The sequence below is a fragment of the Lampris incognitus genome, chromosome 9 (genome assembly GCF_029633865.1).
Source record: "Lampris incognitus isolate fLamInc1 chromosome 9, fLamInc1.hap2, whole genome shotgun sequence".
NCBI classification, from domain to species: domain Eukaryota; kingdom Metazoa; phylum Chordata; class Actinopteri; order Lampriformes; family Lampridae; genus Lampris; species Lampris incognitus.
This window is the reverse complement of record NC_079219.1, coordinates 33,350,704-33,377,658: the sequence shown is the minus strand read 5'-3', so window position 1 is coordinate 33,377,658 and position 26,955 is coordinate 33,350,704. Positions and strand designations below refer to the sequence as shown.

The window sequence follows — 26,955 nt, the reverse complement described above, 5'->3', positions numbered from 1 at the left end:
GCAAGAACACAATTGGTCGAGCGAGCAGCAGCGTTACCTCCGGCTTGGTCGGGCGTCCCTACAGACACAATTGGCCGTGTCTGCGGGTGGGAAGACGGTGGGTCTTTGTCCTGGTCGTTGCATTAGCGCCTCCTCTGGTCGGTCGGGGCACCCCCCGGATCGGCAGAGGGGGTGGAGCAGCGAACGGGACGGCTCGGGGTAATTGGCCAGATATAACAAGGGGAAATTGGGGGAAATTAAAAAAAAAAACGAGCGAGCAGACTGTGCACGCGGACTGTGCACGCGGAGCAGAAATGCTCCCTCGCGAGGAGGCTGTTCTGCTTGAAGATACTGTTCTGTGCGCTCGCGAGGAGGCTTTCTGCTTGCGCCGATTTTGAAACTATTTAAAAGCCTTACATTCCAATCAATAACAGACATAGGGCTTCCTTCCATCCGTTGTTCCATAACTACACAGATTTAACAATCTTACCCGTATTTACTCTTTCCCATACGGAGCAAAATGAATTAGAACAAAATGAGTTCAATCAAAACGATTTCAGTGGAAACACATTCTTTACTTTCCAATTACGGGACGATTCCACATTTGTTATAGCACTAACAAACTCGATACCCTGAAACTCAGCTATGTGTTGTAACCTTTTTAGTGTGCCAACCCATGATTTTAGAGCCCCCCCCCGCAGATTTGTGGAGGCGTCGCTGCTCAAAATGTGTAACAGTAAGGGGATTTTCAGGAAACATCAGCCGCTGCATGTGCAAATCAACTGTGCAAGTTTAAAAAAATCACATATCGCTGTGCAGCAGGGGCTCACCAGTGGAGAACCAGACGGAGAGGAGGCCGGACCTGACATCTGCACTACCACAGAGGTGCTTTGCGTAAAACCAGCCATGAACGGTGAGTGCACTTTTAACAACTGCCATTTGTGCAGTTGAGCAATGGTTAACTAAAGCAGTGGTTCTCAACCTTTTTGGGGTCCTGGACCCCCTGCGTATTTTTGATCTACCCTGAGGACCGAGGGGGGTTGCAATTTGATAGAAACTGTAGAAACTGCATTTTAAATTGCATTATAGCATTTATTCACTCTTTGGGGCAAAAATAAGAGCTTTCAGTTGTAACTTAGATATAGTTAACAAAACAGAATTCTTATGCAGTAACTTTCAGATATATGTAACAAAACAGAATATGTATTCAGTAACTTTCAGATATATGTAACAACAGACTTTTTATGCAGTAACTTTTAACAATGCAAACGGGAGCGAGATCTCTTATTAAAATACAATAAATTACACTTGTGAAACAGATGTAATTAGAGAAAAAAGTCCTGTTACCCTTTATAGTTTAGGTAGATAAAGGTCTCAGTCACATTTGAGTAAAATAATCCTATTTCTATAAATGTCATAGGATTTTTTTAAAAGATATTTTATTTTCACGGACCCCTTGCAATTACACCACGGACCACTAGGGGTCCGCGGACCCCCGGTTGAGAAACACTGAACTAAAGCATGTGATAAAGTTGTAACTATACCAAGGAAGCTCTCCTTCACCAAACAAAGACAACATAAACCTCATTCCCTTGTGACATACAACTCATTCACACCCACTATCAAGTCCATTGTGAGAAAGTGTTGATTTATTCTCGATTCTGATAGAGCATTAAACCATGTATTATTTGCACGCGCCCTGTGTTCACATAGAGTGTTACGTATCACGAATGAAGACCAGAGGCCAGTGTAGCGAAACCCAAAGGACAGACGGACTCAGAGCACCGAGAAAACCCGAAGGCGATTTTTATACAGGAAAATAAACAACACTGCCACAGGAATGATAACAGGGGAATCTCAGATGGGGGTTGTAGTGACGACGTGCGTGCGCCTGGCTGCCAAAGTCCGAATCCGTAGAGCGAGGGGTTGTCCGAGGAAGTCCGGGTCCGAGATCCAGGAAGTCAAGTCCGAAGGGAGGGGTCCAGGGAGAGAGACGCGGAGGGAGATCGCTGGAGGGATCCGGGGAAAACGTGAAGGTCGCTGGGAACGAGGAGCGAGGGAGACGCGGGGAGCCGTGGAAGTCGCGGGGGGAGGGTCTTGAGGGAAAACAAAAACAACGAGATGAAACACAAATAAACAAAACAAAAACAGGAACACTGGAGTTAGATACGGAAAAACTAAAGAAAACCGTGGGAACAGGCACGAGAAAAGGGTAAGCAGGAAAATCCCTGGAATAGGCTTGTCAGAGCTTTACTGCAGGGGTCAGTACGTCGAAGCACAAAAGGGCCTTCTGGGAGGCTTCTTGTAGAGGGCTGCCTGATTGCCGCAGGTGTGCCTGATGGATGATGGCAAACACCTGGTGCAGCGCAGCGCAGCGCTCCTCTCCTCAGAACGCGAACCTAGCGCTCAGGTTTCCGGCGCGTCCAAGCTGGGGGAGTGGCATGAACGTGCCGGGGAGGCAGCTCGGGGCGGTGAAACCGCAACACAGAGAAGCTAGAAAACTTAAAGATCAGCTTGTATGAAATACGATCCAGACAGGTTTCTGGTTGTTAACCAGTCTTGTAGGAATTGGGTAGGATGCAACTGGAGGGTTTAAACAAAATAATGTATGTGGTGGAGTATTGGCAAGTTATAAGACTAGATCATGTACTTGCAATTCTGTTAATGTTGTTTATGTGCTGCCCTGCCCTTGTAAAATGTTTTATGTAAGAAAGACTTCATGGGGCGCCTGGGTAGCGTGGCGGCCTATTCTGTTGCCTACCAACATGGGGATGGTCGGTTTGAATCCCCGCGTTACCTCCGGATGTGTCGGGCGTCCCTACAGACACAATTGGCCGTGTCTGTGGGTGGGAAGCCGGATGTGGGTATGTGTCCTGGTCGCTGCAGTAGCGCCTCCTCTGGTCGGTTGGGGCGCCTGTTTTTTTTTTGGGGGGGGGGGGGACTGTGAAACTCCTCACTGTCAGGTGAAAAGAAGCGGCTGGCGACTCCACATCTATCGGAGGAAGCATGTGGGAGTCTGCAGCCCTCTCCGGATCGGCAGAGGGGGTGGTGCAGTGACCGGGGCGGCTCGGAAGAGCGGGGTAATTGGCCAAGTACAATTGGGGAGAAAAGGGGGGGGGCAAAAGAGAAAAAAGAACTCCCCGGACTATACATAGAAGTCGTAATAATAATAAGGTGCGATATGAATTCAGGATACCTTTTAATGGAGAAATATCACAAAGAAAAAGATTTGAAGTGCATATAGGTAATCACATGATATTACGAAGAAGGGATGGCAATATAGATAATTCGTTGTTGAAACTTAAGTGTAAATGGTTCTATGCACTGAATTTGATCCCAGTATAGTAGATGAAGGATTAGTTGTCGCACTTTTTCTGTGTGTCCTTGTACAGTCTGAACTGAGTAAACATCTGTAGTCCAAAGTGTCTGTAGTAATGGCAATCGGAGCCTTGGGTGATGGGTGCGCCAGCATTGTTGCGTCAGCCAGAGCAGCCTTAGTGTCCACAAACACCTTGTCCCTCTCCGCAGACCAGTCCAGTGTGTTTGGTGGCTTTCCCTTTCAGGGCCTCATACATGGGTCACAAGGGTTGAGCAGCTTGGGGGATAAAGCGGGGGTAAAAGTTCACCATGCTGAGGAACTCTTGTAGGGACTTGACTGTGAGCGGTCGCAGTAAGTTCACAATGGCGTCCACCTTTGATGGGAGAGGTACCGCCCTGTCTTTGGTGACTTGGTGTCCGAGGAAGTCGATGGTTGTCAGCCCAAACTGGAACTTGGCTGGATTGACGATCAGCCCGTGCTGGCTAAGCTGCTCCAAAAGAGTCCGGAGGTGGGACAAGTGTTCCGCTTTGGAGGTGCTGGCAACAAGGATGTCGTCAAAATAAACGAAAACAAAAGGCAGTTCACGCCCCGGTCTCGTCAGATCCGACTATGGCCGGACTCGATGAAGCAGCAATAATTGGCAACGCTGTCTTCGGGAGGGGGGCGGAGTCGGCTTGTGTTCGTCACATGAATGCGTCTCTGCGTGTGTCGAAAAAAGCAGTGGTTCGGTCTGGATTCGCGTCTCCTTCGAGACTGTCGGCCGGAGAGATGCAGTTGGCAAACGCATGCGGTACGAGGGTGGGTGTTTGAACTAAAATAGGGATCGATTGGCCACTAAATTGGGAGAAAAAGGGAATAATCAGAAATAAATTTTAAAAAAAGAAAACGAAAGGCAGGTCCCGTAGCACCGAATCCATGTGGTGCTGTAATGTCTGCGCGGCGTTTTTCAGTCCGAACGGCATGCACAGGAACTCAAACAGTCCAAATGGGGTGATCAACACTGTTTTGGGGGCATCCAGTGGGTGGACGGGCACCTGATGGTATCCACGGACGAAGTCCACTTTGGAAAAGATGACTTTTCCAGCCAGCTGGGTGCAATAATCCTGGATGTGTGGGACTGCCGGTCTGGTGTCGTATTGTTGAGTCGGCGGTAATCACCGCACGGGCACCTCCCGCCACCAGGCTTCGGGACGATGTGGAGGGGTGAAGCCCACGAGCTATTGCAGCGGCGAATGATGCCGAGACGCTCCATATTCTCAAACTCCTCCCTGGCAGTGGTGAGCTTGGCCGGGTCGAGGCGCCGAGCCTGAGCATAGACTGGTGGGCCAGTGGTGTCGATGTGGTGCTCCACTCCGTGCTTGACGTTGGAAGACGAGAAGGTAGGCTGCATGAGGACCAGAAACTCATCAAGAAGCCGGAGAAAATCGTGTGCGGTGGAAAGCATGCTAGACAGTCTGATGGAGTCCGCTTCGTACACGCATACGAACAGAATTTGACAGCGTCGATCAAACGGCAGTTTTGACATTCACCAGCATCCCATAGGCGCATAGGAATTCCGTACCGAGGAGGGGGACGGCCACTTTCGCCGGAATAAAGTTCCAACCGAACCTAGCGCCATAGGTGCGGATGGGGCTGCCGTTAGCGGCTTCCACGGGGGAGGGGGGGGGGCACATCCGCAGGACAGGATATCTACTCGATGCGGGCAGGACGCTCCTCTGCGCGCCCATGTCGCACAGAAACGGCCGTCCAGAAATGGAGTCTTCGATGAAAAGCAGCCTGTTGCAAGTGTAGGTGCATATAAATAACAGACAGAGTCGGGCTGTGTCTCTTAGTAACGTGTATTCACCGGCTGTGCCCATAACGCAACTGAGGCATGTTACACAAGGCAAGTATACATCAATCAGTGCCCCCAGGGGGAGCTGTTGGCTGCATAACATTACCCTACGACATCTCCCTTCCTTTCGTAGAATACAATACCAAATAATATAATGGATAGTATTAGCCATTAGAACATTAGTGCTCATATCCCAATATTAAATAGTGCAATGGAAATAGTGCATCAAGAAGGAACAGCAAGTCAATATCAACCAAAACCTTTGCAGAACAATAACAACAAAATGGTAGCATCAGAACATCCACAAGACCACTGAATAAGAACATTAGAAGTGAACATCACAGTTTTTGTTTCGTTTTTTTTTTTAATGTCCACATTCCAGTGTGTGTGTGTGTGTGTGTGTGTGTGTGTGTGTGTGTCAATCTCAGTACAGTGTATGACCTAGAGGTCAAGTCTTTCTGGAGGCTTAATCTGCCTCCCGCTCCGGGAGAAGGCCCGGCCCTGTAACTCACGGCATGGTGTGGTCACAGCCTGTGGGGGAGATGGCGGTGACCTCGGGGCTGACGACCTTGGAGACATTACAGGGCTGCTGACGACTTCCTCCATGCTGCCCCCGTTCACATGGCCCCCTTCAGCTGCACACGCACCCACAGGCTGCTCCGGTGGCCGTTCTGTGTGGGCTGACGGCTGTGGAGGGGCAACCTCTGCTGGTCGGAGATAAACCCTGTTGCGATGGTACGTGGTTCCCTCCACGTCCTGTCACCCGGGATTGGTTTCATCCTGACAGGCTGGCCGACGTTTAGCTCTGGCAGATCCCTCGCAGTTCTGTCATATGTCAGCTTCGCTGCCTGATGCTTCACCCTCAGCTTGTCTGTGACCCCAGTGACGATCTGAGGTGCTAGCAGCTGGTCGGCCACAGGGAGAAGAGTTCTCAGCCTCCGTGACATCAGCCGTTGTGCTGGGCTGCAGCGCATGCCCTCAGGGGGCGTGTTTCTCCAGTGTAGAAAAGCCTTCCAGGGGTCTTCATCGGCCCGGTCTGCTTTTCTGCATAGGCCTTTCACAATCTTCACTGCAGACTCTGCTTTGCCATTAGCTTTTGGGTGTCTCGGGGAGGACATTACATGTTCGAAGCCCCACTCCCTCGCAAACGCCCGAAACTCTCCACAATCAAACTGACCTCCGCAGTCGGAAATGACCCGGTCAGGGATACCGTACCGTGCAAACTGCGCCTTGCACCTTCAAATGGTCGTTTCTGCCGACAGGTCTGGGAGTAGATCAATCTCCCAGAAGTCTGAATAGTGATCCATCATGAGCAGGAAGTCCTGCCTTGCGTAGCTGAACAAGTCCACGCTCACCAGCTGCCAGGGACGTGTGGGGAGCGGGTGTGACATCATAGTCTCTTTCTGTTGCTCGTGTGCATACTCGTTACACACTGAGCACTGCTGCACATAGTCTTTGATTTCCCCCTGCATATTTGGCCAGTAGAGAGTATCCCGGGCCTGTCTATAACAAGCCTCACCCCCCACGTGGTTGTAGTGGATCCGTTTCAGCATCTCAGGACGCATAGCTTTCGGAATGATGACACGCTGGCTCCTAAAAAGCACACCGTCCTGTGCGCTTATTTCATCTCTGATGGCCCAATATTCTCTGATGGCTATGGGGCTCTCCTCTTTGTGTTCTGGCCATCCCTCCAGCATGACCGACTTGAGTGTTTGAAGACACACATCCTCCTCTGTGTGTTTTCGAATCTGTGCGAGGCGTTGGCTGGTGACGTTTAGATAGTCTGCTTGCTGAATGGCTGCCGTGTCGTACTGCACCTGCTGCATGCTGCAGACCATTTCACGTCTGTACTGAGTGTCCGTTCTCTGTGGCGGGGTGGTGGCTCTGCTGAGCGTGTCACTGATGTACATTTCAGGGCCTGGCTTGTACATCACCGTGAGGCAGTAGTTCTGAAGTGTGAGGAGCATGCTTTGAAGGCGCTTTGGTGCACTGAGAAGGGGCTTAGTGAAGATTGACACCAGCGGGCAGTGGTCGGTCTCTGCAGTCACATCACCCCTCCCATATAGGTAGTAGTGGAAGCCTTGACAAGCGAATACGATGCTCAGGCACTCCTTCTCAATCTGTGCGTAGTTTTGCTCCGTCTGGTTCAGCGCGCGGGAGGCGAACGCGACCGGCTGTCCCCCCTGAAGCAAGCAGCAGCCCAAACCGGTCTGACTGGAGTCGCTTTGTATGGTGACTGGCTTGCTGACATCATAGTAACGTAGTACTGGTACCACCGTGACCAGCGTCTTGATTTCCTTCATAGCAGCATCATGTTTGGGCAACCAGTGCCACAGCACATCTTTGTCCAGCAACCTTCTCAGCGGTTCACACACCTCTGACAAGTGGGGCATGAACCTCGATAAATAGTTAACGAAGTCGACACACCGCTGAACGCCTTTTGCATCCGTGGGGTTTGGCATGTCCAGGACTGCCCTGACCTTCTCGGGATCAGCTTTGAGGCCCTCCGCCGACAGTATGTGGCCGTGGAAGCGGACCTCCCTCACACGAAACGGTAGCTTTTTTATGCTCAGCCTCAGCTTCACTTCCCTGCATCTGTCCATCAGAGCAATGAGGTTTGCGTCGTGGTTGCGAACGGCCTCCTTCTCCGTGTCCCCACAGCCGACTATGAGGATGTCATCGGCTATGGGCTCAATTCCTTTCAAACCGGACAGCAGCTCATGTTGTTTCCTCTGGTACAGCTCTGGTGCGACTGACACGCCGAAGGGGAGCTTCAGCCATCGCTTTCTACCCCACGGCGTCCAGAACGTTGTCATCAGGCTGCTCTCCTCATCAAAGCGACACTGCAAGAATGCATCGCGCACATCCACCAGGGTGAAGATACGTGCCTTAGGCAGCTTGTACAGCACGTCATCTAAAGTGGGCATGAGGTAATGGGACCTTTTCAGGGCTCGGTTAAGTGGTGTGGGGTCGATGCAAAGCCTCAATTTGTCCGGCTTCTTCACTATGACCAGATTGCTAATCCAGTCTGTGGGCTGAGTGACTGTGGTTAAGTGTCCATCCTTTTCATATTGGTCCAGCTGCGCCTTAACAGCTGCCTTGAGGGCCACCGGGACATTTCTTGGTGCGCACTGGACAGGGGCCACAGTGCTATCCAACTCGAAGTGAACATCACCCGGCAGTGACTCGACTGGGCTGGTGAACACGTCATTGTAAGTGTTAATGAGACATTCTTTGTTTGGTTAGCTCACCTGTCTTGCAGTGCTCCACTTTATTCAGCTCTTCAGGAACGGTGAAGCATATCAAGCCAAGTCTCTCGCATGTCTCCCCTGAAAGCAAGGGTTTCTGGCTGGTGCGCACGACCTCAAAGTCCAGTCTGTGCGTCTTGCCCCTGATGACACACTGTGTGCTGTACACACCCATTGAGCTCATTCACTCACTGTTGTAGAGTCTCAGCCTGGTGAGACTTTTCTGAAGAGGCACTCTAGGCGCCAGTCTCATCTTGTCTTTCAAGCTCATCATGTTGCAGGTGGCTCCAGAGTCAAGCTGGCACCTCTGGACCCCTCTGTGCAGTGGCAGGTTTACAAACCACTTTTTCCTTTGAGTGTTCACAGCCCCCATGCTCTCAGCCGTGTACACATCCCTCTCATCGCGGTCGCTGTCCTCCAGGTCCCCTAGCGGCGGGTCATCCACAGCGTTCAACTGACGTGCTTGCTGGCCTCTTTTCATGCATACTTTGGCAAAGTGATTAGCAGCACCACACAAGCGACATGACTTTCCAAATGCGGGGCACAGGTCTCGCCCCCGTCTGTGCGGTGTGCCACAGTACTTGCATTCACCTGTGCCTCTCTGTGGTTGTGCAGATGTGTTGGTGGGCTCAGATGGCCTGCTGGTAGGTCTCCGTCCTGGTCGCTGTCCATGTGCTACATTGATGCTCTCCCCAGGCACAGAGCTGCCAAGTGACATGGATTTTAACTTATTGTCCAACACCTCCGCTGCACGGCAAATGTCAATAGCTCCCTCCAACTTTAAGCTCCTTTTCTCTTAGCATGCGTCGTCTGGCGCCCTCATCAGTTGTTCCAAGAACAAGCCTGTCTCTTATAAGCTCATCTCTTATAGCTCCATATTCACATGTGACAGCCTTTTCTCTCAGTCTTGTGACAAAAGCGTCCACAGGTTCTGCTTCCTCTTGTTTAAGGTTGCCAAAAACATACCTCTCAAAGATGACGTTTTTGGTAGGTGTGAAGTATTCCCCCAGTTTGTCGAGTATCGCTCCCGCGTCTTTCTGCTCTTCCGCTGTGAGTCCCAGGTTGTGCACGTAAACTTGGAGGCATTCCTTCCCCATTAGCCTCCGGAGCGTCGCTGCCTTCACCGGCTTCTCTGCCTTGTTGATCCCGGTCGCAAGCAAATAATCCTCAAACTCTGATCGAAAGCTAGCCCAGTTGCTGTGAAGATTCCCAGTCATCTTCATGGGCTCCGGCAGTGGAATATTGGAAGCCATCGTCTTGGCTCGATGCTAATGCTAAAACTTCTAGCTACGCTTAGTAAAAAAAATAAACGCACGCTGTTCAAGAAACAGGTAACGTAAGACTCACTTTGGGTTCCAATACAGCTTCTGACACCATGTTGCAAGTGTAGGTGCATATAAATAACAGACAGAGTCGGGCTGTATCTCTTAGTAACGTGTATTCACCAGCTGTGCCCATAACGCAACTGAGGCATGTTACACAAGGCAAGTATACATCAATCAGTGCCCCCAGGGGGAGCTGTTGGCTGCATAACGTTACCCTACAACACAGCCTGCCACTTCGGCTGACGCACATGGCCACTCCTGAGCGCCGGCCCCGGTGTTTCCCGCCGCGCTTGGCCTTGGGTCCAAACCTTGTGTAGTAACAACACCGGCTGTGATCCTGCCGCCGTTGAGGAGCTGCTCGTGCGGCGGCGACAGTTGTGTCTCCAAGCAGTGATGAAAATGTCTGGGCAGAAAAAAACACGGCCGCGCAGTGCTGTTGACCAGCCAGGAAAAATTTATCAGCCTCCTCGGCCAAAGCACGACAGTCAGTGATAGCGGTGTTGGCTAAAGCAGCACGTACATGAGAAGGCAGCTGTCGCAGAAACAGTTGGATGAAGAGGAAGCCGGGCTTGTGCTCCCGCAGGAGATCCAGCATCCTGTCCATTAGTTCAGACAGCTTACTGTCACCGAGGCCTTGTGGAGATAAAGCCGGCCGGCCCGCTCAGCGTCAGAAGGTTCAAAAGTTTTCAACAGGTGAGCCTTGAGTGTCTCGTATGTATCCTGCTGCGGGGGATTTTTGAGGAGGCTCGCCACTCTGGTTGCTGTTGAACTGCCGAGAGCCGACACCACATAATAGTATTTTGTGGCGCCAGCGGTGATTTCGCCAGCAGGTGAACTGCGCTTCTGTCTGAGCGAACCAAGCCGAGGGCTGACGACTCCCAGAACTCCGGCAGCTTGAGAGAAACCGCATTAACCGTCATGGTCATAAAGAGTTGTCTCTGGAAACGTCCAGCAAATTGTCCGTCGTCAATATCACCATCTCAGCAGCATCGCGCTGCTCCAATCACTCTAGACCTAGCTCCACCTTCTCAAACCGGAACCCTTTCTTAAAGGGCCCGTGTCTACCAATTATGGTGAATTGTGCCCATATAGTCAGTCAGTCAGTCAGTCAGTCAGTCAAGTTGTCCCCTACACAAGTATCTTTAATGTGCCCACAGGTGAAACGTCATTTGACAAGTAATTTTGGAAAAGTAGACAGAGTCAATTCATCTTCTCTCGATCTGTTTTAATATTTGTTTTGTTGTGTGTGTGTGTGTGTGTGTGTGTGTGTGTGTGTGTGTGTGTGTGTGTGTGTGTGTCCATGAATGTGTTCAGGTTATGTCCATGTATCTGTGCATGTCTATCAGATCCCAAATAGTAAAAGACTACTTTCAGACATATTGAATTTTGAGTTAAAATCGTAGATCTAAAACCGTGGCAAAGTAACAGCCTATTTTTAACACAGCTTTAAGTTTATTGATGTTTTTGCAGAAATACAATGTAAAAGATGTAGATTTTGACTGCATATTCTCTTTAGAAAATCTTGTATTCCTCTGTGCAGATTCTGAACCAAATACAGTTGCTGAGTACGGAGATTATTACAATGTTTCCTGGGCAGGCAAGGCTCCATGCGACTACAGCAAAGTGAGAGACTTTGGAATGGTGTTCTTGCCCACGCTCTATAGTTTTGTTTTCATCACTGGCTTCATAGGTAGGTATCATAGTACAAATAATAGTATGCAATACAGTTACTATACAATACAAATATAAGTGTCTTTCTTAAAGTTGCAATCAGTAAAACTTCTCTAGTGACCACTATCAGCAAGCAGTAAGAACTGCAACAACAGGGTGCCCCGGGTAGCATAGTGGTTGCCTACCAACATGGGGATCGCTGGTTCGAATCCCCATGTTACCTCCGGCTTGGTCGGGCCTCTCTACAGACACAAGTGGCCGTGTCTGTGGGTGGGAAGCCGGATGTGGGTATGTGTCTTGGTTACTGCACTAGCGCCTCCTCTGGTCGGTCGGGGCGCCTGTTCAGGGGGGAGGGGGAACTGAGGGGAATAGCGTGATCCTCCCACGCGCTACGTCCCCCTGGCGAAACTCCTCACTGTCACGTGAAAAGAAGCAGCTGGCGATTCCACATGTATCGGAGGAGGCATGTGGTAGTCTGCAGCCCTCCCTGGATCGGCAGAGGGGGTGGAGCAGTGACGGGGATGGCTCGGAAGAGTGGGGTAATTGGCCAAGTACAATTGGGGAGAAAAAAAAGAAAGAACTGCAAGCAACCTATTGCAGAAATTCCACAGAAATGTTAAGTGACGAGGTAATCATGTTATTAAACACTGTAAAATAGCTATATCTAGTCATGTTATAAAACACTAAAACACTGTACAATATTCATAAATTATCCGACATGGTTATATATTAAATGTCAGTGCTGCTTACCTGTCAGACAGTAGTATGTCCAGCTCAGCAATATTTTTATGCCTTGATAGTCACAAAGTTTAAGGTTAGGGTTAGAGTAAATAGAGTTATCAAAATCTCTATTCATTCTTCTTTTGGAGTGGTACTTCATCTTTTTATGGGATGAAAAAGCTTTATGGATACTTTAGAGTTGTGTTGCAAATCTGGCCCCTAAATATTGGATTGTTGAAAATATTGTGAAATTAATGTGTGGAGACCCATAGTTTTCTGGGGGAACAGTGGATTTCCAATAGGTGTGGAGCCTTCTAATTTGTTTTCCAAAATAAGGATTTGATGTCAGAATGCAGGTTTTGAAAGCCAGAAATCTCAGCACCTAGCAACTAGTGTAGATCTAAAACTCTTTCCAACCCCTGAAATACATGATGTTATTATTTGCTATGATAAAGTCAACATTTTACTGATAGTACCATTACACTACAACACTTAATGGGTTGGGCCCAGAAACGAATCTGAATCTCAGATTCAAAACAACCTTCTCACCACCCACCACAACAATTCTATAGGAACACTGGTTTGTGTTTTTATGTATGTGCATGTCTACTTGCATGCTTGCAAGCAAATGTAGAAAAACAACAATGAAGATTAGAAAGACTGATAGAACTGTGGTTTTTGATAGATTTGAAATTGTATACCTTTGATGAAGAATTTATTTTACTTCTGAGGTAATGGCCTGGTGGCGTGTGTCCTGGTGAAAAACCGCAACGAGACCAATCTGACGGATATCTGCCTGCTCAACCTGTCTATCTCTGACCTGCTCTTCATAATCTCACTTCCATTCATCGCCCACTACGCCGCTGCTGCTGAATGGGTCTTCGGAGACTTCCTGTGCCGTTTTGTTTGCACTATTTTCACTCTGGGATTTTACAATAGCACCTTCATCATGGTTGTCATGACGCTGGATCGCTATGTGGTCATTGTCCACGCTCACACATTGGCACACCATCGCACGTTGAGGGTAGGAATGGCTTTGACCGTGTTCGTGTGGCTGCTGAGCGTGTGCATCTCCCTTCCCTACATGATCTTCACACAAGTGAGAAATGATTCGGGTGTGTTGAGGTGTGATTACTACACTGACAGCCAAGGCTGGAAGGATTTCAACATCCTAGCAATGAACATCTTTGGTCTCCTGCTTCCTCTGCTGATAATGGTAGCTTGCTACTCTCGGATCATCCCCATTTTGATGGTCATGAGGAGCAATAGCAGGCACCGCTCTATCAAGTTGATCATCATCATCGTGGTCATCTTTTTTTTGTTCTGGGCCCCGCATAACATCACCATGTTTTTGTCCTTCCTGCAGTCAAGAAGACTGCTTCAAAATGACTGCCAAAGGGAAGAAGCCATTAGCTTCTCAATACTAGTGACTGAGGCTATTGCATTTACTCACTGCTGTCTGAACCCCATCATATATGCCTTTGTAGGACAGAAGTTCAGGGAGCGTGTGCTGAGGCTGCTGAGGAACTGGTTTCCTTGTTGTTCCCTTCTCTCCTCCAGAGATATGTAATAGAGCTCAGCCAGTATATATTTTTCTTTTTATAAAAGGGAATTATGAGGTATAACTCTACTATGACCAATATTAGCGTTTTTCCTTTTTCAGTTTTGATCACTGCTCACCATGTCATTAATTTTGCATGAATTGTGTGATATTTGTCACATTCCCTACTTTCAGTTCCACCTGAAGGCAACATTGTTGTAACTGAGCAGTAACATTTCTCCTCAAAACATTGCCGATATATTAATAGCCTTAAGAGACAGGGCTTTGGGCATCCGGGTAGCGTAGCGGTCTATTCCGTTGCCTACCAACATGGGGATCAACAGTTCGAGTCCCTGTGTTACCACCGGCTTGGTCGGGCGTCCCTACAGACACAATTGGCCGTGTCTGCGGGTGGGAAGTCGGATGTGGGTATGTGTCCTGGTCGCTTCACTAGCGCCTCCTCTGGTCGGTCGGGGCACCTGTTCGGGGGGATAAAGAGGGTCTTGCTGGCTCATGGCCAGTTTTTACTAATTCAAACGATAAAACTCCCCATGATAGCTGCCAAGTCCCAGAAAATCCCCACAGTAATAATTGTTTCCTCCACAACTATAGTTATATCCCTGTCATCATTAATTATAACCAGGATTTTAAATATAAGTCCTCTATCTTTCCATCCCCTGCCACTTTGCAAAATGTTGCTTTAAATATTGGCTTTATTAACATTAGATCACTTTCTACTAAATCACTGCTTATGACGTGACATGACAAATGGTCACAGTCTTGATTTTATGGTCTTATGTGAAACCTGGCTAAAGCCAAATGACTTTGTAAGCCTAAATGAAGCAACACCCCCAAATTATACTCGTTTACAAGTGTAATTTGAATCAAGAAGAGGTGGGGCCTTAGCCGCTATATTTGACTCCAGATTGTTAATGCTAAATCCAATTAACACATTTTTAACACAATTTATATCCTTTGAGGTACTTCTTATGCCTGTTAAGTTGCAATCATCTTATACAGAAATTTTATATTGACCACCAAGGCCTTATTTAGTATTTTTATCAGTTTTCTACCTTTCTTTGTGACATACTGACATGAATGGGCAGTCTTTTAATTATGGGGGATTTCAATAGTCATGTGAATGACAAATCTGAGCCACTCGGTAAGGCTTTCTTAGATCTCATAGGTTCTGCTAGTTTTACACAGCATGTTGATGTACCTACTCACCTCTATGGCCACATGCTTGACTTATTCTTGACATGTGGTTTCTCTTTCTGAGATCTAGTTATCTCACCCCATCTTCTTGTCCTGTCAGATCACTGCTTCCTTACTTTATGGTTACTTCATCTAGGTATTGTATTTGTCGCCCTGAAACCTATACCATCCATTGTATTGACTCAACTGCTATTAATAAATTCGCTGAGTAAGTCAAGTCTGCTGTAACCACCATAGGTCAGTTCTGTTGCCTTAACAAGTATACTGACAACTTCAAGCTCACATTGCTGAATGCATTTAATTCAGTTGCCCCCCTGACTCCAAGGAAAGCTAGACTAAAACCATCCCCCTGGCACAATCAAGATACTCAGTCTCTTAAAACAAAAATGCAGAAAACTTGAACACAAATGGAGAACAACCAAGCAAGAAACTTTGCGGCTTCCATGGTCAAATAGTCTGCCTGCATATAAACGTGCTCGTCACGCCGCTACAATGGCTCATTTTTCTGACCTCATATAAAATAATAGAAATAACCCAAATTACTTTTTGAAACTGTCACTAAACAGACTTGTAAACTGCCCCCGATATATGTAGCACCTCCCTTACTGCAACTGACTTCATAGAATTTGTCACCTCTGAAGTTGATGAAATCAGAAAAATAATATCCCCCTCATTCTCAATTCCTATCCAGGATGCGGTGATTACACCTGAATATTCTTCTTCTGGCAAGCTCACCCACTTTTAGATAATCTCCCTTGAAACACTCTCTAGACTGCTATTTTCCTCCTAGCCCACTTTTTGCTTACTTTATCCCATTCCTTCTAAGTTTATTAAGGACCTTTTTCCAATTCTCAGCCCACTGTCACTACAGATGATAAACATCTCTCTGATTAGTGGCATTGTGCCTTCATCTTTTAAAACACAGGTTATCAGGTGACTGTTAAAGAAGCATAACCTGGACCCCGATTTGATAAGCAACTAGAAACCAATCACAAATCTGCCATTCTTTTAAAAAACCCTTGAAAAAGCAGTGGCTCAGCAACACATAGATCAACTTTCATCCAATAATCTGCCTGAAAATCTTCAATTTGGCTTCAGAAAATCCCACAGCATAGAAACTGTTCCGGCAGAAGCGGTAAATTATTTACTGCTTGCTTCAGATTCTGGCTCAGTTTCAATATTGGTGCTCCTAGACCTATGTGCAGCATTCAACATGATTGATCACCACATTCTATTAGATCACCTAGAAAGTTATATTGGTCTCACTGATATTGCTCTCTCCTGGTTTAGATCATACTTTTCTGACAGTTCTCTTTTACACAGCTGTTCATCAGCTCACATTAAGGTGAGTTTTGGTGTGCCACAGGGATCTATTCTTTCCTCTTTTTACATGTTGCCACTTGGTACATTAATCAATAATTAAAACTAGGTTTCCATTCCTATGCGGATGATACCCAGTTTTATATTTCCATTAAGCCTGACACCTGTCATCAGCTGGTGAAGCTGGAGGAATGCCTATTGGAAATCAAATGACGGATGTTATCTAACTTCCTCCTTTTAAATGCTGAGAAAACTGAAATGTTAGTTCTTGGTCCAAAGCAGATTAGAAACAAATTGAGTGATCTAGCTGAACTTAGCTGGTTCCACAATTTCACAAAGCCCTAATATTAGAAATCTTAGTGTCCTATTTGATCCTAATCTCTCTTTTGAAACACATATCAACGATATTACAAAGACTGCATATTTTCATTTGTGAAATGTTGTCAAGATTCATCCCGTTCTTTCCATGACTGATAGTGAAACACTTGTTCATGCATTTGTCTAATCTAGGGTTGACTAATGTAACACCCTTTTCTCTGGTTTACCTAAATCAAGTATTAGCAAATTACAACTTGTACAAAATACTGCTGCTAAGACATTAACCAAGACTAGGAAATTTGATCATATTACCCCTGTTCTTATCTCATTACATTTGCTGCCTGTACATGCTAGATCTGACTTCGATTCTACTTTTGACTTATAAAATATTACACAGACTTGCACCATCGTATTAATCACATCTAGTCACTCCCCATTTACCTTCTAGGGCTCTACTATGACAAAATGTCGGTCTCCTGACTATTCCAAAAATAAATAAAACATCAGTAGGTGGCAGGGCTTTCTCTTACAAACCCCCTCTTCTTCGGAATCATTTTCCAATACAAATTCAAGAGACTAGTTCCGCTGACTCATTCAAAAGTAAACTCTAAACACTTCTAATTGCATCAGCTTTCAACCTCACTTAGTCTGCCCTAAGTACTAAACTATGGTTATCCACCTTATATCAAAAAAATTGTGCACATTTTTACGTATATATAGCACGTTAAACATTTTTGTATTTTCTTTTTGTATTTTTGTATTGTATTATATTGTATTGTATTGCATTGTATTGTATTGTTTATAATGTTTTATATGTAGATTATCTCACTTTTATACATTTTATATATTAAACTAATGTTGGTCATTTTTTTATTATATGTACAACCTTCTGAGACATACTTTGTGATATCAGTCGATAGACAATTTTGACTTGAGTTGAATCTTGGTGCTGATTTTTTCAGTTTCTCTCCCTTGCTTGGTGGAACAGTGAAGATATGGCGTTGCTTCCGAAGATTGCATGTTTTCACTGGAACCTCACAACTCAGCTTTTTAACAGGCTAACCACATAGCATTTATGTATGTTGCTAACAAGCTGAAAATTATAGCATTCCTGATATTATCCTAATATTTGGGTACTCAGCCAGCAGTTTGATAATATGGATGTAATGGACATTTATCATATAACAACAGTTGCAAACTATTTGTCATTTTGTGCATATACCTGCATTACTTCTTACTACAGCAAAAGCTGAGTTTGTTTTACACTGCTTTAAACTGTAACTGGTAAAATGTGTGTGATTTAACCAAAAAACCAATAAATTGGTTGGGATTAGGAATGGGGAAACCTGGTGCATACTGCGTAGGGACAATAACATCAATACCAACGGCACATGGGACGCTTAGGGGATGGACAAGAGACGGACAGGGGACGGCCAGGAGACGGCCAAGGGGACCTGGGCGAGACTCAGGCGGGACTGTATTATAACGGAAATGGTTGTGGTACGGAACTCTGGTAAAAACAGAACCGACACTCGGACAGGAATGTAACGGAACTGATACTCGGACGGGTTCTCTAAACGGAATTATGGTAATTTAGCGGAACTCTGGTGAGACTGTTTTCCACATTCCAGTTTGATTTTAGTTGCCAACCAGTGGCGTAACCAGGAATATTTTTTTAGGTGGGCCTGAGTGAAAATTGGTGGGCCAAAATTTTCCAGCAATAATCCTTCAAACAAGACGCAAATTTGAACACATTACAGCAGTAAACACATAACACAGGTTTTTAGTACGTGACCAAGAAACATACTAAAACTTTAATAAAAACCCACTTAAACAAATACCACGCCAGTCATTCTCGCCAGGCTCTACACAACCATTTAAACATCACTGAGGAAAACAGCCCAACTCGGTCTAAAAGATCATGATACAAAATGTAAGCTATAGGCCTATAGTACACGTTTTACAGCACAATGTGTAGACGCTGAGGGCGAGCGTTGAAGATCGAGATTATTTCATCATAGTCCAAAGAGTCAGTAAGTTCCCTTTCAAAGGACAACAGGGATAGATTGTTGAGGCGTGCAGTTAGCATGGAAGATCTTAGACATGTTTTGATACGGCCTGTAGTGGAGAAGAGTCTTTCAACAGTACATGAAGTCAGGGGAATGTGTTAAGGTTTGTAGAACGAACCCAATAGCGACAACACAAGACAAAGTAAAGCACCAACCTGGCAGGACTCGTAGAGGAGAGCCGGCCGGGCCTGGACAGAAGGGGGAGGCGCTTCAGGCGGAACTTGACAATAGCTTCTTAAAAATGGGAAAACGTAAACTGCCCCCTTAATCCGAAAAGGAAAAAAAGTAAACTGCTCCTTTAAAGTCCGAAAGGGAAAAAACGTAAACTGCTCCTTTAAAGTCCGAAAGGGAAAAAACACAAACTGCTCCTTTAAAGTCCGAAAGGGGAAAAAACACAAACTGCTCCTTTAAGGTAGAAGTCCAACCGAGTAATAAGATCCACAGTGAGAGAGGAGAAATTAGAATATCAAAAACTTGATCTCAACTAGAAAATCACGATGGGAAAATCCAATGGGGAAAACACAAAGAGAGTTCTTCTCCGAACAAGCTCTCAAGGAGAACTGACACAAGGGAATAATCAAACAAGCAAAAACACGGAGAATACTACAATCTGTACTCCACCGGGAGACACAGAAATGTCACAAAACTCGAGACGAAGAATTTACTCACGGGACTGTTCAGGACGAACTCGCGACGAGTTCTGGAAAGCAAACAAACTTATACTAGAGTGGTTAACGAGTAGGTAGGCTGCAGGTGTTTCAGACGCGCCCTTCCCCCGCTCTCATTGCTGGTTGCCAGGTTGGTCAACAGACCGAGCCCTAACAGTACCCCCCCCCTCTACGGGAGCCACCAGGCGACCTGCCAGGCTTGTCAGGGTGACGGCGATAGAACTCAGCGAGCAGACCAGGGTCCATGATGAGCTGGCGGGATACCCAGCTTCGTTCCTCCACCCCATAGCCCTCCCAGTCAACCAAATACTGGAACCCCCGTCCCCTGCGTCGGACGTCCATCAGCCGACGGACCTTCCACTGTGGATGCCCATCCACAATCTCAGGGGGAGGCGGAGCTGGGGCCGGAGGCATAAGGGGGCTCTCGGAGACAGGCTTTACTCGGGACACATGAAAAACCGGATGGATCTTCATGGAGGCCGGGAGCTTAAGACGCACAACTGCAGGACTGGGTACTTCCTGGATCTCGAAGGGTCCAACGAACCGGGGATTCAGCTTCTTGGCAGAGGACTGAAGGGGGAGATCCTTGGTGGACAGCCAGACTCTCTGTCCGGGTTGGTAAGCTGGTGCTGTGGATCGGCGACGGTTAGCTCCTCGTCTGGCACGTTCCGTAGCACGGAGCAGCGCAGCCCTGGTGATCTCCCAGACACGACGACAGCGGTCCAGATGAGTCTGCACGGAGGGAACCTCCACTTCGGACTCCTGTGCAGAGAAGACGGGCGGCTGGTAACCCAGGGATGCCTCAAAGGGCGAGAGGCCGGTGACGGAGCTGACCAGGGAGTTGACCGCATACTCCACCCAGGGGAGAAACTGACTCCAGGAGGTTGGCTTCTTGGCAGCGACGCAACGGAGAGCAGATTCCACACTCTGGTTCATTCTCTCAGTCTGTCCGTTAGTCTGCGGATGATATCCCGACGAAAGGCTGACCGAGGCGCCCAACCCCTTGCAGAAAGCACGCCACACACGGGAAACAAACTGGGGCCCTCTGTCTGACACAATGTCCTTGGGAAGTCCATGCAAACGGAAGACGTGGCTCATCAGGAGGTCAGCGGTTTCTGAAGCAGAAGGAAGCTTAGGCAAAGCCACCAGGTGAACACCCTTGCTGAAGCGATCCACCACCGTCAGGATCACTGTGTTGCCCTGAGACGGAGGAAGTCCAGAGACAAAATCCAACGCCACATGGGACCAGGGCCGACTGGGAATAGGAAGGGGCTGCAGCAGACCAGCCGGTGCCTGGTGAGAGGCCTTGCTGCGGGCACAGATGGTGCAGGCCATGACGAACTCCTTGACGTCCCTCCTCATAGTGGGCCACCAGAACCGTCGAGCTATGAAAGTGAAAGTGCGGTGGACTCCAGGGTGGCAAGCGAGCTGACTGGTGTGGCCCCATTTGAGGACCCGAGACCTCACTGAGTCCGGAACAAACAGTCGGCGAGGCGGCACGTTGCTCGGGGCTGGACTGGAGCGCAAGGCGCGCTTGACCACCGTTTCAAGGCCCCAGGTCACCACGCCAACGACCTTGGTCTCAGGGAGGACGGGACTTGGTTCCACCGTTACAGGTTCCTTAAGGTGTTGACGAGACAGAGCATCTGCCTTGGTGTTGCGGGAGCCAGGACGATAAGTCAGTGTGAAGTCGAACCGACTGAGGAAGCTGGCCCACCGTGCCTGCCGACCATTGAGACGTTTGGTTGCCCGGATGAACGTCAGGTTCTTATGATCAGTCCAGATGGTAAATGGATGCTCTGCCCCCTCCAGCCAATGGCGCCATTCCTCAAGTGCAGCCACTACAGCGAGAAGCTCCCGATTACCAACATCGTAGTTCTCCTCGGCGGGAAGGAACCGGCGGGAGAAGAACGCGCAAGGATGAACCTTCTGGTCGGCCTCTGATCGTTGGGAGAGCACAGCCCCCAATCCGGTGTCCGAAGCGTCCACCTCAACTATGAACTGCCTCTTGGGATCGGGATGGAGTAGGACGGGGGCACTGGTGAACCTCTCCTTGAGCGACAGAAATGCAGAGCGAGCAGCTGGGGACCAGACGAACGGCTGAGAGGGGGAGGTTAGACGGGTGAGGGGTTCTGCTACAGAGCTGTAGTTTCGGACGAACCTCCTGTAAAAGTTCGCGAACCCGAGGAAGCCCTGCAGTTCCTTACGTGACTTAGGATCCGGCCATTCCACCACCGCTTTGATCTTGCGAGGATCAGCTCGAGTCTTGCCTCCCTCCACGATAAAACCTAAGTAGTCCACTGACTCAGAATGGAACAGGCATTTCTCAGCCTTGACGAACAGCCGGTTACGAAGGAGGCGTTCGAGAACCTGCCGCACGTGCTGGACATGCTCCTCGAGGGACCTAGAGAAGATGAGGATGTCATCAAGGTAGACGACAACGAATTGGTCGAGCATGTCGCGAAGGATGTCATTCATGAGTGCCTGGAACACCGCCGGGGCGTTGGTGAGGCCGAACGGCATTACCAGGTACTCATAATGACCACGGGAGTCTTAAAGGCTGTCTTCCACTCGTCCCCTTTCCGGATCCGAACGAGATGGTAGGCGTTCCGGAGATCCAGCTTAGTGAAGACAGTCGCCTGGGTCAGGGGTTCGAGGGTGGAGCTCATCAGAGGCAGGGGGTATTTATTCTTGATGGTGATGTCGTTGAGTTGGCGATAATCAATGCAGGGTCGGAGACCACCATCCTTCTTCTTAACGAAAAAGAAACCAGCTGCCACCTGGGAGGATGAGGGTCGGATGAGCCCTGCCGCCAACGATTCTGAAATGTAATCGTCCATAGCAGCCTTCTCGGGGATGGAAAGGCTGTAAAGACGACTGCTAGGGAGAGAGGCCCCAGGACGGAGGTTGATAGCACAATCATATGGCCGATGCGGAGGGAGAGACTGAGCCCGCGTCTTGCTGAAGACCTCCCCGAGATCATGATACTCGGGAGGAACAGAGGAAAGATCGGGAGGAGGGGCAATCGGAACAGTCTGGACTGCTGGACCAGGTGCGGCCTGAAGACACCGGGCGTGACAGGAGGAGCTCCACTCCAAAATGTTACCAGACGACCAAGCAATGTGTGGCTCATGCTGAGCCAACCAGGGACGCCCCAAGATCACAGGAACTAAGGGAGACTGGATGACGAAGAACTGAAGGCTCTCCACATGGTTTCCAGCAATAGTGAGAGACACGGGACAGGACTGTCGGGTAACACTGGCCAGGCGGCGCTCATCCAGAGCAAAGGCCTCTATTGGCCTCTCCAATTCCTCACATGGAATGTTAGCTTGAGCAGCAAACGTAGAGTCCAAGAAACACCCATCAGCTCCCGAATCGATGAGTGCGCCTACAGTGAGCCGCTGGTCTGCCCAAGCCAGGGTAACGCTCACAAGATGGTTAGCCGGAGCAGGATGGCGGGAACAGGAAAGACGGCTCACTAGGATCTCCCGGGGTCCCAGTGAGCCTAATCTTTTGGCCGCGTAGGACACTCGCTGATCCGGTGTCCCTTAAGACCGCAGTAAAGACAGAGACCTGCCTTGAACCGGGCCTCACGTTCAGCGGGAGTCAGTCGTGTACGCCCAAGCTGCATAGGTTCCTCCTCTGTCACTGTCTGGGAGGAGGAGAGGCTTGCCACAGGGGAAGTGGAGTGCGACGAAGAAGAGCCCCCTTCGGAAGCTCTGGATGGCTGAGAGGTAGAAACGGTTCCCCGTAGACCTCGCTCGCGCCTTCTCTCGCGGAGACGTCCATCGATGCGGATGGCAAGGCTGATAAGGTCGTCGAGAGAGGTAGGATCCTCCCGGGTGGCTAGCTGATCCCTGACGGCATCGCTGAGGCCCCTACGGAAGGTTACCCGAAGTGACTGGTCGTTCCAGCCACTCTCAGCCGCAGCCAGCCTGAACTCGACTGAGTAATCAGTGACACTGCCACTGCCCTGCTGGATCCTGCTCAATCGGACACCCGGATCCTGACCGTACACTGGATGATGGAATACCTTCCGAAGCTCAGCCACAAAGTCATCGTAGGAAGAGCAGAAACTGGCCCCCATGGACCAGGAAGCAGTGGCCCACTGAGCAGCGCGGCCAGTCAGCAGGTTAGTCACGTAAGCAACTTTTGCAGCATCTGTGGTGAACCCCCTGGAATGGTGGGCGAAGACAAGCTCACACTGCATGATGAACGTGGCACAGGTCTCAAAGTTGCCATCAAAAGGCCTGGGATTGGAGATACTGGGCTCCCGGAAATCCGAAACATAAACGGTAGGATTGTCTAAGGCAACGGCTGCGGGCACTGCTGGAGGAGGGGCGGCCGGAACTGGTGGGACAGCTGGCTGGATGGTGATAGCCGCTGTGAGAGTTCGCAACTGCTTAAGAACCTCCTCTTGTTGGCTCGCGAGCGCCGCTTGCTGGGCCGAAAGAGAATCCACCGAAGCCTGGAGGGGTTGCACCTGAGCCCGGAGGCCCTGCATGGCAACAGCGGCCTCTTGTAGTTGCTGGCCGTGGGAGGCTGTAAGCTGAATCTGCTTATAGAGAGCAGCCTGGACAGGATTGGCGTCTGGGTTGTCTGGGTTCATAGTGAAGGCGAGTTCGTACTGTTAAGGTTTGTAGAACGAACCCAATAGCGACAACACAAGACAAAGTAAAGCACCAACCTGGCAGGACTCGTAGAGGAGAGCCGGCCGGGCCTGGACAGAAGGGGGAGGCGCTTCAGGCGGAACTTGACAATAGCTTCTTAAAAATGGGAAAACGTAAACTGCCCCCTTAATCCGAAAAGGAAAAAAAGTAAACTGCTCCTTTAAAGTCCGAAAGGGAAAAAACGTAAACTGCTCCTTTAAAGTCCGAAAGGGAAAAAACACAAACTGCTCCTTTAAAGTCCGAAAGGGGAAAAAACACAAACTGCTCCTTTAAGGTAGAAGTCCAACCGAGTAATAAGATCCACAGTGAGAGAGGAGAAATTAGAATATCAAAAACTTGATCTCAACTAGAAAATCACGATGGGAAAATCCAATGGGGAAAACACAAAGAGAGTTCTTCTCCGAACAAGCTCTCAAGGAGAACTGACACAAGGGAATAATCAAACAAGCAAAAACACGGAGAATACTACAATCTGTACTCCACCGGGAGACACAGAAATGTCACAAAACTCGAGACGAAGAATTTACTCACGGGACTGTTCAGGACGAACTCGCGACGAGTTCTGGAAAGCAAACAAACTTATACTAGAGTGGTTAACGAGTAGGTAGGCTGCAGGTGTTTCAGACGCGCCCTTCCCCCGCTCTCATTGCTGGTTGCCAGGTTGGTCAACAGACCGAGCCCTAACAGTACCCCCCCCTCTACGGGAGCCACCAGGCGACCTGCCAGGCTTGTCAGGGTGACGGCGATAGAACTCAGCGAGCAGACCAGGGTCCATGATGAGCTGGCGGGATACCCAGCTTCGTTCCTCCACCCCATAGCCCTCCCAGTCAACCAAATACTGGAACCCCCGTCCCCTGCGTCGGACGTCCATCAGCCGACGGACCTTCCACTGTGGATGCCCATCCACAATCTCAGGGGGAGGCGGAGCTGGGGCCGGAGGCATAAGGGGGCTCTCGGAGACAGGCTTTACTCGGGACACATGAAAAACCGGATGGATCTTCATGGAGGCCGGGAGCTTAAGACGCACAACTGCAGGACTGGGTACTTCCTGGATCTCGAAGGGTCCAACGAACCGGGGATTCAGCTTCTTGGCAGAGGACTGAAGGGGGAGATCCTTGGTGGACAGCCAGACTCTCTGTCCGGGTTGGTAAGCTGGTGCTGTGGATCGGCGACGGTTAGCTCCTCGTCTGGCACGTTCCGTAGCACGGAGCAGCGCAGCCCTGGTGATCTCCCAGACACGACGACAGCGGTCCAGAATTAGATCTATGCAGTCAGTGACAGTCAATGAGCCACTCTGTAAACCTTTTGTTGCAAAATCGCTGCTCTCGAATAATTTCCCGAATGTAACCAGCAAAAACAAAAATTTCTTCGTCTGAATTTGTTGCAAAAGTGATTCGGCTTCAACTTTAGTGTGACCACTAGTTTTGGAAAATTGTGCTAGCGTTTCCAAGATAACGTCAAGTAACACCAAAACCTTGCTCACTGATCCTGATTTCGAGCTCCATCTTGTGTCTGTTGACCGCTCTAACTCCAGGCATCGTCTGTTAGGATGAAGCTCTTTCTGTATTTCGAGGAATTTAGCGTGTCTGTGCGCACCTGTCATGAAACTGTATAGCGAGTTCAGTGTCTCGAAAAAAGTGCTGACGTGTCCCGACACTTTCCATGCGGTGCAAAGAACTAAATTAAGACGGTGGGAATTACAGTGGACGTATACCGCGTCTGGAAAAGTGCGTTTTAAAATAACATGCACACCCCCCCTCTGTTCCCTGACATTACGGAAGCCCCGTCATAGCTTAAACCCACGCACAGAGAGGGAGCAAGTTCCAGTGTTTGCAGCACTTCTAAAATCTTCTCAGATATCGCGTTTGCACTCATATCACCGGTGTCTAAAAATCCAATTGCTCTTTCTTTTATTGTCCCTGCATGAATGTACCTAATGCACACAGCGACCAGTTCACGCTTTGACATATCCTTATATTCGTCCGCTAATATGGCATAGTAGGTGGCGGGTGATTCACGCAGCTCTGCTTTTATCTTGCGCAACAGTAATGAGGCAGCAGATTCTAGCAATTCCTTCTGAATTTTTGCACTCATGAGCGTTGCATTTTTAGGCATTTGTTGAAGGCGACTTTGAATTTCTGGGTCGTATCTGGAAATGAATTTAAACAATTCTAAAAAATGTCCCTTGTTTAGTGCTTCTGCTTTCTCGCTTTCTTTGTGTCCACGTAATGACAGTTCTTGTTTTGCACAGAACATAACAATGTCCAGAATCACCTTTACGTGATCACGATTTCTTTCCACGAATGAGCGGTCCATTGCCTCAGGGTTTAGTTGGTCTAGAACAGTCCCCCGACCTTGCAGGCTTGCTCTGTATCCCTCAAATTTACCAAGTGCAGTACAATGGGGTTTGCTAGCCTGATGTTTCGAGCATGCCTGGCGGAGGTGCTTCCAATCTACAAACCCGCTTCGAAAAAACGTGTTTTCCATATGGGGCCCGGGAAATGCCTACACATTTTACAGAAAACAGCGTTCCTTGCTGAGCTGTATTCAAGGCACTTAAATTCTTCATACCACTTATGGGAAAAAGAACGTAATTTTCCTGAAATGTTGGTTGCGGGGAACACTAATTTAGGCTGCGAGGGTGGCTCATCCACAGCAGACAAATCTGGCGGGGGCATGGTCAAGGGAATCGTCTCACCGTCGTCAGAGGGGGAAGGAGAAGCTGCCTGCAACGGAGAAGCTGTAGCCTCCTCTGTCGTTCTCTCCGGCGGTATCTCACTCTCATTGGGCGGCTCAGTCGGTGCTGGAGCAGGTGTGTGTCATGTACCGGTTTGGCATGTAAGGGCACCCGTATGTATGTGACGTCACCTGTTGATGTGGGGAAAAGCGCGAGGAATATTGTTCGGGCAGTCTTGCAATACGGTGGAATAAAGCAAGCCACGTTAGGCATTGTGTAATAACGGTGTGCCTAATCATTTATAATTAATGACACCTAAATAAGCATATAGGTGGGAATAACAGATCAGAACAATGGCGACGAGTGATGTACCAAGCCTAAG

The 26,955-nt window shown here is 48.6% G+C and overlaps 1 protein-coding gene across 1 annotated transcript; it reads left to right on the top strand.

The window, feature by feature from the left end:
• The first annotated feature begins 804 nt into the window (after positions 1-804).
• On the top strand, positions 805-13,670 carry LOC130118418 (C-C chemokine receptor type 5-like). Its single transcript, XM_056286866.1, has 3 exons — positions 805-892; positions 11,246-11,395; positions 12,828-13,670. Exons 1-3 carry the CDS (start codon positions 886-888, stop codon positions 13,664-13,666), a joined length of 996 nt encoding a protein of 331 aa, XP_056142841.1. The 5' UTR covers positions 805-885; the 3' UTR covers positions 13,667-13,670.
• The last annotated feature ends 13,285 nt before the right edge of the window (positions 13,671-26,955 follow it).

Bases quoted from the DNA above. Each gene is read 5' to 3' on its own strand.
- LOC130118418 (XM_056286866.1), top strand. The intron at 11,396-12,827 runs GTAGGTATCATA...TTTACTTCTGAG, and splicing joins TTTCATCACTGGCTTCATAG to GTAATGGCCTGGTGGCGTGT.